The 16,434-nt window shown below is 44.0% G+C and overlaps 1 protein-coding gene across 1 annotated transcript in view; it reads right to left on the reverse strand.

The window, feature by feature from the left end:
• The window catches only part of SLC24A4 (solute carrier family 24 member 4), a 198,162-nt gene extending 184,336 nt beyond the window's left edge, over positions 1–13,826 (reverse strand). Inside the window, exon 1 of the mRNA XM_030214085.1 lies at positions 13,761–13,826. Within this exon, the coding sequence (XP_030069945.1) occupies positions 13,761–13,809 (49 nt within the window). The 5' untranslated portion in view covers positions 13,810–13,826. The remainder of the gene's footprint in view (positions 1–13,760) is intronic.
• Between the last annotated feature and the right edge of the window lie 2,608 nt (positions 13,827–16,434).

The raw sequence follows: 16,434 nt of genomic DNA on the forward strand, positions 1-16,434 counted from the left end.
CGGGGATAGTGCTGGGCAGACTTACATGGTCTGTACCCTGAAAAAGACAGGTACAAATCAAGGTAAGGTATACACAAAAAGTGGCACATATGAGTTTATCTTGTTGGGCAGACTGGATGGACCATGCAGGTCTTTTTCTGCCGTCATCTACTATGTTACTCTGTAATCTTGAAATTTTGTAATTGAAAATTATAAATAAATAAAAGTTCATTGCACATAGAGACTCTTTTTGTAACCCAGATCTCTGGGCCCTACGGCGGACTCAAGGGTTCCTTTCTGCAGGATGAAACCAAGTGTCAAGACTCTACAGATAGGTATGTCCCAGTTCACATCTCTGCTAAGTAAAAACCAGTCTTGCAACGTCTTGAGGTTTCCCAGGGTATTTTTTTTTTTTTAACATCCCAATTAAAGCAGAGAATCACAGAACTGCAGAGTCTGTAACTACTCTATCCAAAAGCAATAAGCAAGCAATATTTAATACAAATCACAGATGAAAGGCCAGTTTAATATTATATTAGGACCTGGCAAACATACTTTTATGAGCCTCCCTACCAGGAAGGCCCATTTCTTCTCCCCCCGCCCCTCCAATCCAACACACAAATACAAATATCCATTTGCTGCCTTCCCCCAAATTTCAGCAGAGGAAAGGTACAGCCTACCCCCTTGTTCCTTGTCGCCCAGTACTTCCCTCGCCCTTAATTGTCTTGTCTGTCTGTATTATTTTAGATTGTAAGCTCTATTGAGCAGGGACTGTCTCTCTGTGTCAGGTGTTCAGCGCTACGTGCGTCTGGTAGCGTAATACAAATGTTAATAATAAGAATAATACTGTAGCTGTAGGAGTGACAGAAGTAATAGTTTGTGAGTAAGCATGGGGAACAGGCAAACACATGCTTCAAATGGAGTGGCTTACTGGTTAGATCTGGAGAGCTGTCAAATTACCCAGTCCCAGTAAAGAGATTTTAGGCCAGTCCTGGATTTCTAACAACCCTACCTGGTGCATTACGGGACTGACCTTAACGGATAAAAAAATTCAGAGACTATAAATATGACACTAATTAGAGGCATATTATCAAAGCACTTTGGGAGGCTAAGTTCCATAGGTTTCTATGGAACTTTGGAAGGCTAAGTGCTTTGAAAATGAGCTTGTCAAGGTTCAACTTTATTTAACATACCCACAAATCAGTGAGATCTAAGCGGTTCATATAATTTAAAGCATCAAACATATAAATGGCGAGTGTCGTACTCACTCGCAAATGCACAGTAGAGACCCTCTCTGCCCCGCCCCCGCATTAATACGTTATGATGGGGGTGGAACACAGAGGGTCTCTACTGCGCATTTGCGAGGGACGAAACCGCCGTCGCTAACGCTCCCCCCACCCTCCACCCGGCCGGGCCCTCGCTCCGCTATTGAAACAGCGAGGGAACGCAGCACACAGCTCTGCTGAGCTGCCGTCCTTCCTTCTTCTTCTCTGCCTGTGTCCCGCCCTCGACGACGTTACATCACACGAGGGTGGGACACAGGCAGAGAAGAAGAAGGAAGGCCGACGGCAGCTCAGCAGAGCTGTGTGCTGCGTTCCCTCGCTGTTTCAATAGCGGAGCGAGGGCCCGGGCCGGATGGAGGGGTGACGGGAAGGGGCTTTCAACTCCCCCCTTTCCTATACTAGCCCGTTTTTACGGGCTCAATGGCTAGTAAAATATAAAAAGGTATCAAAAGAAAAGGAGGAATGTAAGTTCAAAAACAGGACTGGCAGGCTAGAGTGGCACCCCAAAGAAAAGAAAAGCCTTTATTTCAATTTGGAACAGATATTTACACAGTGTATCTCACATAAAGCGAGAAGCGCAGTGCTCAATAATCTGCCCCTATTATAAGAGGAGCACAGTGCCAAAAGAAGCAAGACCAATATTTTACACTCTGGTAGTAATAGCATGTGCAGAGGTAGAGGTAACTAACTATGTACAGAACATTTTATGCAAGTTGGGGGGGAGGGGGGTATAGGAGTGGGAAGGGTAATGTTCAATGCATAATAGAGGGACATGTGTATTATTAGACAGGAGAACAATCCTTTGAAGGAGCACATTAAGAGGACCCACCAGTAAATACTGTTGGGATAATATACTGAGTAAAACACGAGTTATAAATATTGGAGTTTCATATAAAAGTTTATTATTAATAGTTATGCAACTGCACAGTAATTATACATGTACACATTACAGATATAGGAGAAGACAAGAAGGAAGGGATAGGGGAGAAAAGTCTGGAAAACATTGATGATGGACGTTTCAGGTTTAGTAATGTGTACTAGACTTCGCTGTTACACGATTTATATTGACTGAGATCAGGGCCGTGCCGATGCGGTAAGCGGGGTAAGCACCGCAGGAGGGCGCCCACCTCTGGAGGGCGCCGCCGCAGTGCTTACCCTCACCCCGCGCCGCCGAGGCCTTTAAATCTTTTACTTGCAGTCGCAGCAGCGTCTGTGAAAACGGAGCGCTGCCGACGTCTCCCTTCCCTTGCACTCGTTGGTTCCCTCAGTGTCCCGCCTTCTTCTGACGTCAGAAGAAGGCGGACACTGAGGGAACCAAGAGCGCGAAGGGAAGGGAGACGTCGGCAGCGCTCCGCTTTCACAGACGCTGCTGCGACTGCAAGTAAAAGATTTAAAGGCCCCCAGGGCGCGCAGCGATCATCTTCACGGGGGGGGGGGGAGAGGGGTGCGTGCGCGCCAACTGTTCTTCTGCGGGGGGGGGGCGCCAACAGTTCGTCTGCGGGGGGGGGGGGGGGGGCGGCATAGACCGTTGGCACGGGCCTGACTGAGATGGAATTGTATACCATGTGACCTCATCAATAAAAAATTGATGAAACATAAAAACAGGACTGGCCAAAAAACCTCCCTCCTGAAACTGGGCAACTTGGCACCTCTGCAGCAGTGGGCCGAGAATCACTGAACGAGTCATTTTCTCCCTCCGTTGCTTCTAGTCTAAAACCAGATATACCCGAGTGAATTCCGTAGAAAATTTTAAATCCTACGACTCTGTCACAATAAGACAACATATTCACTGTGCTTGAGTCATACCGAATTGAACTACAATAGAGGAAAAAAATGTTATTTCTCAGATATGCAGGATTTGTTTTTAGGATTTAGGGCAAAATTCCCCTGGGAGTACCGTAATGCACATAACTATATGTCTTAGATTTCAGGGATTTTACTTTATCCATCTGTGAAGCCTGAGGAAAGTCTGAAGCAGCAGGGCAGTGCCAAATTGTAGACCCTGGCTGCTAATACTGACAGTAACAATGGCAGCAGTTTCACAAAGTCAGTGCGAGTGGCAACTCAGAGCTCTTCTCAGGCTCTATGAATTGCTGAATAAAAAAATACACAAAAACCAGAAGCCATAACCATATGGCAATAGACCACTCCATGTGTCACTCCTACTCTCTCTTTCTCACCACCCCCAACACACACACACTCTCTTTCTTCAGGCTCAGCTTGACCTCACCAATTTCTTCCCAGTCAGCCAGTCACCCTCTACAAGACTGCCTATTTTCCCCAACCCCACCAGTTAAGACAGCCATCCAGCTAGATCTCTCCCAACTGTCCACAAACCAGTTAGTCAGCCCTGCCTCCCCCTCTTCAGTCAAACAGTCTGCATGCTTTCTCCCCCATGTCACATTACAGCCTGTCTCCCACTGGAACAGGCAGTGTGCCTGCACATCCTCTCTCGTAAGCGGACACCTAGTTCAGGGCTGCGGGGGGGGGGGGGCAAACTTCCCCTGGACTCCAAGGGGGGCCTGGCACGGGGTCTCTCTCTCTCTCTCTCTCTCTCTCCTGCTCCTGATGGGACCCAAAGTGATCGTATCCCAACAGGAGCAGGAGAGAGAAAACTCCGGCACCAGGCCCCCCTTGGAGGCTAGGGAAGACCCGGAGCGATGCTCTTCTGCCCATTGCTGAGCGGCTGCTTTTCCTCTCAGGCGAGCATGCTCAGTTTTGAAACCTGAGAGGAAAAGCAGTCGAAGGGGCAGGCAGTCGGCACTGGAGGAAGACGTCTTCTGCTGGCGGAGCCTCGGCATCCCTGCCAGCCAAGGTATTTAGGCAGCGGCACTGATCGGGGGGGGCACCAGCGGCCCTGCCCGGTTCAGCCTCTCGGTGGCCCTGATCTAGTTTGCACTCCCACCCCCCAAAAAAAGGAAGCGGCCAACTGCAGTGCTCATCAGTTAAGTTCTTCCACATTGCTCCATTTAGTCTTCTTACATGGAATGTTGCTACTATTTGAGATTCTACATGGAATGTTGGTACCACGGGCGTAGCCAGACTTCAGCGGGAGGGGGGGGTCCAGAGCTCGAGGTGAGGGGGCACATTTTGCCCCCCCCCCCCCCCCCCCCGCAAGGCTTAGTTCTGTTTCTGTGAGTCTGATGTCCTGCAGGTACAACGTTTAGGACGTCAGAAACAAAACGAAGGAAGAAGAGGACCTTGGCTGGCAGGGGCTGGGGTCCCCCACCAGCAAAGGTAGGTGGCGGTGGGGGAGGGTTGGCGGCAGGGGGGTCCAGGGACAAATCTATGGGGGCCCAGGCCCCAGTGGCCCCACGTAGCTACGCCACTGGTTGGTACTATTTGAGATTCTGTTGCTACTATTTGAGATTCTACATGGAATGTTGCTAGTGGAGGAGTGGCCTAGTGGTTAGAGCACCAGCCTTGCAATCTAGAAGTGGCCGGTTCAAATCCCACTGCTGCTTCTTGTGATCTTGGGCAAGTCACTTAACCCTCCATTGCCTCAGGTACAAACTTAGGTTGTGAGCCCTGCTGGGACAGAGAAATATCCGGTGTACCGGAATGTAACTCACCTTGAGCTACTACTGAAAAAGGTGTGAGCAAAATCCAAATAAATAAACATTTATACGAGACCGTCCCAACTAGAAATAACGTAGTAAATGACGGCACATAAAGACCTGAACGCTCCATCCAGTCTGCCCAACAAGATATACGTGAATAAACACACACACATGTATTCTCTCACTGTTCAGTCGCACGCACAGACATGCACAGATAATCTAACTTTTCAGATTCATTCTCATTCTCTCTCTCTCTGTGCGGTGCTGTGCTGTTTCTGCTACTCCTGTGCTCATTCAACCAGTTCCACCCCCTCCCCAACCAGCTCTGCCCACCATCATGCAACGTTCTTGCATTTGCTGCCAGCTCTTTTCCTCAACCTGCAGCAGACCCCTCACACACCCCATTAACATTTAAATTTTATTTTCTGTACTGCAAATACAAAATAGTATCTAAGCAGCTTACTATAGTAAAAGGAGACAAATGAAGTGAAGAGTCTTTAGACACAAACAATGGCCCTAGTTTACATCAGATAAATATACAGAGCGATCTTTTCCTCTAAGAAACTCTAGGAAGGAGGGTAGTACAAATTAGACACAGACAAGAAGCAGGCAGTGCAATCAAAGGGAGGTTCTGAGGGGGATTAGACTGTTTGATAGGAAGGCTTGAAAAAAAATATGCCCTTGAAATTTGAGTTCAACGTAGATTTCAAATGGAATACAGTTCCAAAGAAACACAAAGTTCCACTGGAAAAGATACAAATATCAAATTTTATTACCACAACACTTGGAGACAAAAAAAAGTCAAAGAAAGCCCGGCATGGCCAAGTTTCGCCCAAGCAAGGGTTGCGTCAGGGTAACACAAGGAGGAAATAAAATCCAGCACTTCCTTCAGGTGAAAATACTCCGTCCATACAAATCATTTGTATCGTTCCATGGTGCGACCGCACCTCAAATATTGTGTGCAATTCTGGTCACCGCATCTCAAGAAAAGGTACAGAGAAGGGTGACGAAAATAATAAAGGGGATGGGATGACTTCCCTATGAGGTATGGCTAAAGCAGCTAGGGCTCTTCAGCTTGGAGAAAAGATGGCTTAGGGGAGATTATAGAGGTCTATAAAATAATGAGTGGAGTGGAACGGGTAGACATGAATTGCTTGTTTATTCTTTCCAAAAATATCAGGACAAGGGGGCACGCAATGAAGCTACAATGTAGTAAATTTAAAACGAATCATCAGAGAAAATATTTCTTCACTCAACGTGTAATTAAACTCTGGAATTCATTGCCAGAGAATGTGGTAAAAGCAGTTAGCTTAGCGGGATTTTAAAAAGGTTTGGATAGCTTCCTAACAGAAAAGTCCATAAGCCATTATTAAACTGGACTTGGAGAAAATCCATTGCTTATTTCTAGGATAAGCAGCATAAAATGTACTGTACAGTTCTGGGATCTTGCCAGGTACCTGTAACCTGGATTGGCCACTGTGGAAACAGGATGCTGGGCTTGATGGACCTTCGGTGTGTCCCAGTATGGCAATAACGTGCTTATCAGCAAAATCTTCTTTCAGGCATGGAGACCTATTTTCAAAGCACTTAGACTTACAAGGTTACATTCAGTAACCTATGAAACTTTGTAAGTCCAAGTGCTTTGAAAATGAGCCTCATTATATGTTGTAATGTCCCCTTTAAATTCCTACTTCATCTTCTTAAAAATCCCCCTCCCATGACACTCACTGATTTCAGTGGCTCTCTCCAAGGTCCCGTGTAGAGCTCAGTCCCTATTACTCAGTGGCGTAGCTATGAAGGGGTCTTGGGTCCTGGGCCCCCCAAATTGGATCTGGGGCCCCTGGTTAGGTTGGCAGGGGTCCCCAACCCTGGCCCAGGTGAAGCCTTTCTCCAGCACTGTTCTCTATGCATTGTCTGCTATGCTTCCTCTCACGTCACTTGAATGCTCGGTTTTATTATTATTATTTATTGCACTTGTATCCCACATTTTCCCACATATTTGCAGGCTCAATGTGGCTTACAAAGACGTGTTATGGCATCGCCATACCAGGTTAAATAATACAATTGGTGTTACAAAGAAGTCAATGAAGACAAAAGGATTTGGTCAAGCAGTTGTAAAAGATAAATTCTGAATAAAGTTGGATAGGTGTTAAGTATTATAGTTAGCTAAGGGTTCTCGTGGTAGGCTTTGTTAAAGAGGCAAGTCTTCAGGGATTTGCGGAAATTAGTTAATTCATTGATCGTTTTCAGGTGAGTTGGAAGTGAATTCCATAGCTGCGTACTCATATATGAAAAGCTGGTCCCGTGTGTTAGTTTGTATTTTAGTAAGACTGAGCAAGTGACACTTCACACATGCTCAACTTCACAAAACCAAATATGCGCGCGACATGAGGGGGAAGCAGGACACTGGGCAGGCAATGCTCAGAGAACAGTCCAGGAGAAAGGTTTCAGCTGGCGGCGGTTGGGGACCCACGCCAACCAAGGTTATGGGGTGTTGCGGTGGGTCGGGGTTAGAGCAGGGAGGCAGGCCAAACTGTGTACCCCCCCAGAACCCCCCAAACGTTGAAGTCTAGCTATGCCCCTGCAATTACCACGCACGCAGCTACTACTACTACTACTTATCATTTCTGTAGTGCTACTAGACGTACACAGCGCTGTACACTTGAACATGAAGAGACAGTCCCTGCTCGACAGAGCTTATAATCTAATTAGGACAGACAAACAGAACAAATAAGGGATAAGTACAAAGAGTAGCAAGATTCCATGCAGAATCCTAAAGAGTAGCAAGATTCCGGAATCCCATAGTAGCAAGATTCTGTGCAGAATCCCAAACAGTAACAAGATTCCGGAATCCCAAGACTACTACTACTACTTATCATTTCTAAAGCGCTACTAGACGTACGCAGCACTGTACACTTGAACATGAAGAGACAGTCCCTGCTCGACAGAGCTTACAATCTCAGCCTCTCCTTCCTGTGATCAGAGCAGCCTTCACACTAGCTGGATCTTTTCAGTCTCTGCACGTTTCAAGACAATCACTACACTTAACAATTAGAACATTCTTTTTTTTTTTTTTTTTAATTTTTTTATTTATGCTTTTAAATTCTTTACAAGCTGTACAACTTGAACAAGAAAATCAGATAGGCAAAATTATAAAGAACTATTTTCAATAGGAAATTATTTATACATCTTGTTTTAGACCACCAAAATAGGGGGGAAAGAGCTGTTATAAACTCAGGAGATGAGATTTAAACATGCATTTATATATATATATATATATATATATATAAAAGGCCTAACACATTTTCCACCATTATTTATAGAATATTCCACTTTCTTAGATCATGAACACGGTGACACTGAAGGCTTCAAGATTTTCTTTTGATCAATAAATTGTCTTAATTGCTCTGGCAAGAAGAAAGCATATTTTGTTCCCATATATTTAATGTTACATTTGCAGGGGTAATTTAAATTAAATAGTGCTTCTAGAGCTATAGCTTCAGTCCTTAAAGCCCCAAAAAAGCTTTTCTTCTCTCTTGTGTTTGTTTAGTGACGTCAGGGAATGCCCATATTTTTCCTCCATAAAATAATGTCTGTAAGTTTTTAAAAGCTAGTCTTCTCACAGATTCTTGATCTTCTTGGGAAACAAATGAGACTAGTAAGGTTTGTCTCTCAGTTGCTGATGTTACAAATTACTCACTAGTAACCGTTTGACATTTTAAAAAATTCTTTATTAATAAACTAGTAAAAGAGGGCCGTTTCAGAGCAAATGAAACGGGCGCTAGCAAGGTTTCCGTCGCCAACCCCCCCCCCCTCCCTGGCCAACCCTTTCGTTGTTCTGCCATTGCTCCGCCCCCAACGTCGTGACGTTTGACGCGAGGGCGGGGCCCAGAGCGATGTCCCACCCCCCCTCCGCCTCCCTCCCTGCCAACCCGTTCGTTGTTCTGCCATTGCTCCACCCTCGAGGGCGGGGCCCGGAGCGATTTTGGTGGCTTCACCACCACGAACCTTCGAACCTTTTTGAAGGAAGTCAGGGCTTGGCCTCACTGACGTCAGTGTCCTCAGAACATTGAGGGTGAGTTTTATTATAGTAGATCAATACAATCTTCCTAAAATTAAATCCATTCCCTTAACCCATAGTTACATCAAACCAATCCATACACACTCACATTCACCAACACATTTAAAATCACACACAATTCTACAAAATACTGTTTCAATACACAATTAAATAACATAAATCTGGCGATATTTTGCATCAATATGTGATCACAGTTCTTTTAGTCACTTGTAAATCCAGTTCTCTGAAGTCTCCCACAGGAGCAAACCTTTCTTCAAATCACATTCACTGAATCAAAATCATCAACTTGTGAAGTAATAATATTCTTTCTTACTACTACTACTACTTAACATTTCTAGAGCGCTACTAGGGTTACGCAGCGCTGTACAATTTAACAAAGAGAGACAGTCCCTGCTCAAAGAGCTTACAATCTAATAGACAAGTGAACAGTCGGTCCGATAGGGGCAGTCAAATTGGGGCAGTCTGGATTCACTGAACGGTAAGAGTTAGGTGCCGAACGCAGCATTGAAGAGGTGGGCTTTAAGCAAAGACTTGAAGACGGGCAGGGAGGGGGCTTGGCGTAAGGGCTCAGGAAGGTTGTTCCAAGCATAGGGTGAGGCGAGGCAGAATGAGCGGAGCCTGGAGTTGGCGGTGGTGGAGAAGGGTACTGAGGAGATCATCATAATGTCAGTGATAGGTCATGAGCAATCAATGATGACGTCAGTCATAAATATCCAAGATGCCCGTCTTCACTGTTGGCAATATCTATTGTTCCAGATATATATTTTTTTGAAATCGTTGCTGATGTTAAAGATGTTTCAAGAATATCAGATACATTTAAGTCTCCTTGTATTTGTGGTAAACATTCTTTTTATTACATACTTTTATCATGTCCCCTCCAGAATTATGCACGTCTTTATTTTTTCACCTTTATGGACCTTTCACTTTTGTTCCATCCTTTTTAAACAGGATGCAACTGCGTTTTTTCCTTTTTCAGCAATACTTAATGTATGTTTTTTTTTTAGTTTGAACTTGTATATTATCTGATACATAATCATAGTCATTAATAGTTTAATGCATGTCTCCAGATTCCAATCAATTTCTCTCTGTTATAGACTGATTTAGGTTTAGTACTTTTTTTGAATCAGACGCTGCTACATTTGAGTGCAGTAACCAAAATACAGGTTTAATTCTCTATTATATGCATAAACGTTATATATATAAAATTTTAATTACATATATGTATATTATATGTAATATATATACTTTCATTTTATATGTAAATTCTCTTTAATTTTGAATCTAATATTTTAACTATTTCTTTTGCAAGCTCCTTTTTTTTTTAAATGATATTTTTTTTAAATCTATGATTGATACATTATTTATTGTATTTACATTTGTGTACATATGTGTTGATGTGCTTGTTTGTAAATTTTTGACTCCTACTACTACTACTTAAGATTTCTAAAGCGCTACTAGGGTTACGCAGCGTTGTACAATTTAACATAAAAGGACAGGCCCTGCTCAAAGAGCTTACAATCTAAAGGACAAGTGAGTAGATGATACGATGGGGGCAGTCCGGATATCCTGAAGGTAAGAGTTAGGTGCCGAAGGCAGCATTGAAGAGGTGGGCTTTAAGCAGAGACTTGAAGATGGGCAGGGAGGGGGCTTGACGTAGGGGCTCAGGAAGGTTGTGGGTGAGGCGAGGCAGAATGGGGCGGAGCCTGGAGTTGGCAGTGGTGGAGAAGGGTACTGAGAGGAGGGATTTGTCCTGTAAATGGAGGTTTCGGGTGGGAACATAAGGGGAGATGAGGGTAGAGAGGTAGTGAGGGGCAGCAGATTGAGTACATTTGTAGGTAAGAAGGAGGAGCTTGAACTGAATGCAGTATCGGATTGGAAGCCAGTGAAGTGACCTGAGAAGAGGGGTGATATGAGTATATCGGTTCTGGCGGAATATAAGACGTGCAGCAGAGTTCTGAACAGATTGAAGGGGGGATAAACTCCTGAGGCAGGCACTACTGCCAAAACACAGTGCCGTGTCAGGTCCATTCAATTATTCGTAGAATAAAGCCAAATAAACTTTCTTTGTCTCCTGGGCTTTATTGGAAGAGTTTTGTTGGTCACACTACTCCCCTTTTTAAACCTCTTCAGTTAACATAGATAAGAGGTAACCTGCAGTGATGTGACCAGCTGTTTTTAAAATTTGTTCTGGGCTCTGATTGGCCCAGGAGCTCAAATTCATCTAGGAAATACTGGATTTTTCTCCAGTCTCAGCTTGGAAGTAGAGAGAGAAAGACCTCTTTACTGAGACCCTGTGAGAAGTTATATTCTGTACCCTGTGAACAGCTATATTTCGTGTACTTCCCTGGCACTATTCAGGTAGTGAACAAATTATTAGATAGTTTCATAATTGATCCATACTGAATTACCTATTATGTGTTGTTTTGTTCCATTTGTTTTTATGGTTCACTATTCAATATTTGTACAGTAGCATAGTAAATGTTGGCAGATAAAGACCTGTAGAGTCCATCCAGTCTGCCCAACAAGATAAACTCATTTTACGACAATCATTTTTAGTTTATTGCCTCTGCTTGCCGGACTGACTAAGAATCCTGGTGGTTTGTGTGTTGGGTCTGTGAGTGCTTTCCAGAAACTGTGAGACCATGGGAGTGTGGCCCCAGTAACCTAAAAATCACTGGGGAACAAACACCCTGAGAGCGGAAGCCTCACCCTGAGGTGGTTGAGACCCAATCAGTGGGAGGATGGTGCTAGTGTACAGCACAAGCGGCAGGTGCAGGCGGACCTGAACTGTGCTGGGGACAGACCCTCTAAGTGGCCATGGGGTAGCCTCAGGCGGGTGGCTAGGCATTTTGTGACACCCACATTAGACTTTCTGTTTTTGAAAACCCCCAAAACTTATATGGTTTGTTTAGCTGAAGAACCTTAAAAGGCCTTGAAGCTTGTCTTTCTCTAGTCAGAAGAACTCAAGAGTGTCCGATGGACTAAGCGATATCAGCTTATGGTAGAAGAAAGGTTGCCCAGAAACAGCACCAAACGTGAGGCCCAAAGTACGTCTGAACCTTGTAAACTGTATTCCAGCTTGGTTCGCCAGTCCAGCGTTGCTGATACAATGCAAGGGAGAACAGTGGGGTTTGGGAAACACAAAATGGCCACCATCTTCAATGAAGCAAAAACAAACAGTACATGGAATTTTGCCACCCAAGAAGAGATGTATGCATGCGACGTAAATATTATCCCCAAGTGATCACCTAGCAAGCAGTGTCCATGCATGTGATGTCAAGCAGCAACGAGAAGAACTCGCCCTGTCTTGTGTGCTATTCACAGCAGGACCTAAACTACAAGGCCTACAGCAAACACTGCTTAGAACCTGGCACAATCACAACCTCAGAGTTGTCTATAGCACCCAAGAATTTGGTGGCTCTGGCTGATCACAGAGGAGACAGGTGCCCGCACTGCTCTCTTCTGTAGGAACCCACTCTTACCCTCAAAATATGCCACTTGCTGGTCTTATCTCTATGCATCTCTACCTATGGTACTGATCAACAGGAAAAAAAAAAAAAAAAAAGCAAAAATTCTAGAAACATTAACGGTAAAATTGTTTCCAAAGTTTTTTTATTTAATATCACACACAAAGGATATAATCATAAAAATATGCAACACAGTAAAGCCTCTGAGAGAAAAGAGAACAAGGATTAAGATGTATTTTCACCACTGGACACGACCTTTTAACTTAATGGGTTGCTTAGCAGCAGCATGAGTTTGTTATAATATACTAGTAAAAAAGGCCCGTTTCTGGAACGAATGAAACGGGCGCTAGCAAGGTTTTCCTGGGAGTGTGTATGTTTGAGAGAGAGAGCCAGAGCGAATGTGCGGGTGTGTGACAGAGTGAGACTGTCTGTGTGACAGTGTGTGTGTGTGAGAATGAGAGTGTGTGACAGGGCCCCCTCCCCTGTTCCTAATGCCCCTCACCCCGTTCCCTCCCCTCCTTTTTCCTCCTCCTTCCCACACTTTGGGTTCCTTAAGGCTTTCAAAAGTCTATGTACCCCCGTGGCCCTAACGCCCAGTATCCGGAGCTTTAGAAATGTTAAGTAGTAGTACCCCACCGCTTTCCTCCTCACCCCTCCCCCAAGATGTAATACTTTCACGTACTTCATTTTTTAAAAAAAAGGGTCCTATCTACCCTGTGTACAAATGCCCGGCATTCAGATTGTGTTCCTCTCGTAAATTTTCATTTCTTTCATTCATTCAGAACTTCCCCCCCCCCACCGAACACTTTTGCTTCCTTCAGTCTTTTAAAACTCTCCTATGTACCCTGTGTGCTAATGGCCATCATTCAGATTGTTTTCCTTTCCCAAATGTTCATGTCTTTCAGTGGTTCAGAACTCCCCCCCTCCCCCCATTTAACACTTTCAGTTCCTTCAGTCTTTTAAAACTCTCCTATCAACCCTGTGTCCTAATGGCCAGCACTCAGATTGTTTTGCTTTGCCAAATTGTCTGTCACTGATGTCACTGAGGTCAGAGCATGCCTGCCTAGCAGACCACTTCCGGCAGGCACGGTCCCAAGCACATCCTGTTGGAGGTGAGAATTATTATATAGGAATGGTGTTTTTTCTTTTCTAGGTATCACCAGCTCACTTTTCTCTCAGTAAGGCCTCATGTACTAAGCATTATTCCAGTAGAAACAATGTGGGAGAAAAGAAAACATTTAGCATAACTGACACCCCGCCCCCCCCCCCCCCCCCCCAGTGTAAGGAGCGTGTTTAGAAAGAATGGCACATTGCAGCAGTTTTTCCCTGCTACTGCACAAAGCACTCAACAGTTTACTTATGTAAACCAACATTAGCAGCCATTTCCTACCTGGCTCAGTGCAGTTCTTGTGTTCCCATGTTCCATTATCTGACACCATCAGCTTCCTATTCCTCCATTTATCAGGCTGAATCTGATTATCTCCCCAAAATGATCCATGTCCTACAAAACACACAAAGTAGAACTTCATACACACTCCAACTAGAGATAACAATTTGTCAGACAAACATTTATTTAATCTAATCCCTAGAGCTAAACAGGAACATCAGAGGCATTGGAAGCAGAGAGAGTTTGCAAGACTACATAGGTTTAAACTTTGGAGACCCTCTCCTTCCAGTACACAAGACCAGCGCTCAACATAAAATTAGTTCTATACAGATGCATGATTATAAAACTTTGCCTTCTGAAGCAAAATGTTTTAGACTACAATTAAAATTTTCAAAACATGCGCTAAGTATTACAACTGGCTGGTAATGGTAGAAAAATGTAATTAGCGTGGCATTAGAAAAACACAAATTACACTACTGTGTGTTCACAAATCCATACACAATTTCACATTTAAAAAACACTTAATTCTAAATATTTAGACATAAAGTGAAGGCTATAAAATGTGCCTAGTGGCTAGTGCAGTGGACTTTGATCCTGGGGAACTGGGTCTGATTCCCACTGCAGCTCCTTGTGACTGTGGGCAAGTCACTTAACCCTCCATTGCCCCTGGTACAAAATAAGTACCTGAATATATGTAAACTGCTTTGAATTTAGTTGCAGAAACCTCAGAAAGGCGGTATATCAAGTCCCACTTCCCTTTCCCTCTTTCCCTTATGACATCACAATATCAGAAGTGAGCCAGGTATCGGGCAATCAAGCTATTGTGACATCACTGATGAGGTTGGCTCTTATTGGTGGAATGATTGGAGGAGTAGCCTAGTGGTTAGTGCAATGGACTTTGATCCTGAGGAACTGAGTTCGATTCCCACTGCAGCTCCTTGTGACTCTGGGCAAGTCACTTAACCCTCCGTTGCCCCTGATACAAAATAAGTACCTGAATATATGTAAACTGCTTTGAATTTAGTTGCAGAAACCTCAGAAAGGCGGTATATCAAGTCCCACTTCCCTTTCCCTCTTTCCCTTATGACATCACAATATCAGAAGTGAGCCAAGTATCGGGCAATCAAGCCATTGTGACATCACTGATGAGGTTAGCTCTTATTGGTGGACTGAGTGGAGGAGTAGCCTAGTGGTTAGTGCAGTGGACTTTGATCCTGGGGAACTGGGTTCACTTCCCACTGCAGCTCCTTGTGACTCTGGGCAAGTCACTTAACCCTCCATTGCCCCAGGTACAAAATAAGTACTTGTATATAAGTAAACCGCTTTGAATGTAGTTGCAAAATACCACAGAAAGGCGGTATATCAAGTCCCCATTCTATTCTGTGTAAACCTATTATGTGTGCAGAGGACTGATTTCCCATGCAATAGCTGTTCAAAAGCCCATTATTTCTAAAAAAAACAAATCCTAATTAACACATTGGAACTAGAGAGGAATGAAGCAATGCTATGCTTACCTGCTGAAATATTGATTTATAATTAAGGGAGAAAAACCCATAAAATTAATAATTTACTTCTCAAGGGCTCTAAAACAGATGCACCAGTATGAATAATCATCAGCCTCAGCCTTCAACAAAAAAAAAAGTATCACGAACAAATGTATGAAATCACATTTCTTTTGCAAATATAATAATAATTAGACAGCCTCAACCACTGACACATGTACACATCAAACATCTTTATCAAGGCACTGATCATAGGTCAAGCGGGACCAGTAACAAGATAACTGCCCTAATGCACCACGAACGCCCATAACGAATTCAAGATGCTAAAAAAAAAAACCAAAACTCATATGGATTTTGTCACGATCTTTTCCAGTTAACGAGTGACAAATGGACAGAGGACTGTACAGTATCTACAATCGCGAAACATCACGCCTGGATTTTGCTGCTGCCCCGAGCTGGAGGATTTTATTTCCCTTTGAACCATCACAAACGTGCTGGTAGGTAAATAAATCATGGGAAAGAGAACAAGAGCTGAGCTCAGGCAAACAGGCCAGTTGGAAAACAGATCGTTGCACCGAGGGGCTTTAAAACGAGCTTTCTAAAACCGTGGGTCATGAGTGGGTCCCGACCTAAGTGGGCTCTGCATCAGTACATCATTATTCTCCATCTCCAGAGGATCACAGCCACAAAAAAAAACAAAAAAAGATGGGTAAGCACTGCTTTAAGGTGTTGAACATCATAAACACCCAATAGAAGAACTTGTGGAGAAGAACAACCATGTACAACTTCTAGGCGACCACACGAAGTTTTTTCTGAGGCGCAGCAACCCACCAAGCTGAGAAACAGGGGGACGCGGGTTCGATTCCCACTTCAGCTCCCTGTGACTCCGGGCAAGTCACTTGCCCCCTTCAGTGGCCCAGGCACAAACTAACTAAGTTCCTGTATAAAATATGTAAAATCAAATCCCTTCCCCCTAAATAACTCCTTTTTTGTTCGATTCTTGGAGAATTAGCTTTTAAAGTTTACCATTATTGCAGGCAATAGATTGATGGCAATACAGGTTGAATTGGCGGTAGAAGGGACTCGGGGAAGGCAAAAAAAAAGGGGGGACGATATCCAATGCCATCCAAAAACGAGCACCTTTTACTCAAAGAAATGGGCAAAAGGTAAAAGAC

Source organism: Microcaecilia unicolor, chromosome 9 (assembly GCF_901765095.1).
Source record: "Microcaecilia unicolor chromosome 9, aMicUni1.1, whole genome shotgun sequence".
Classification (NCBI taxonomy): Eukaryota; Metazoa; Chordata; class Amphibia; order Gymnophiona; family Siphonopidae; genus Microcaecilia; species Microcaecilia unicolor.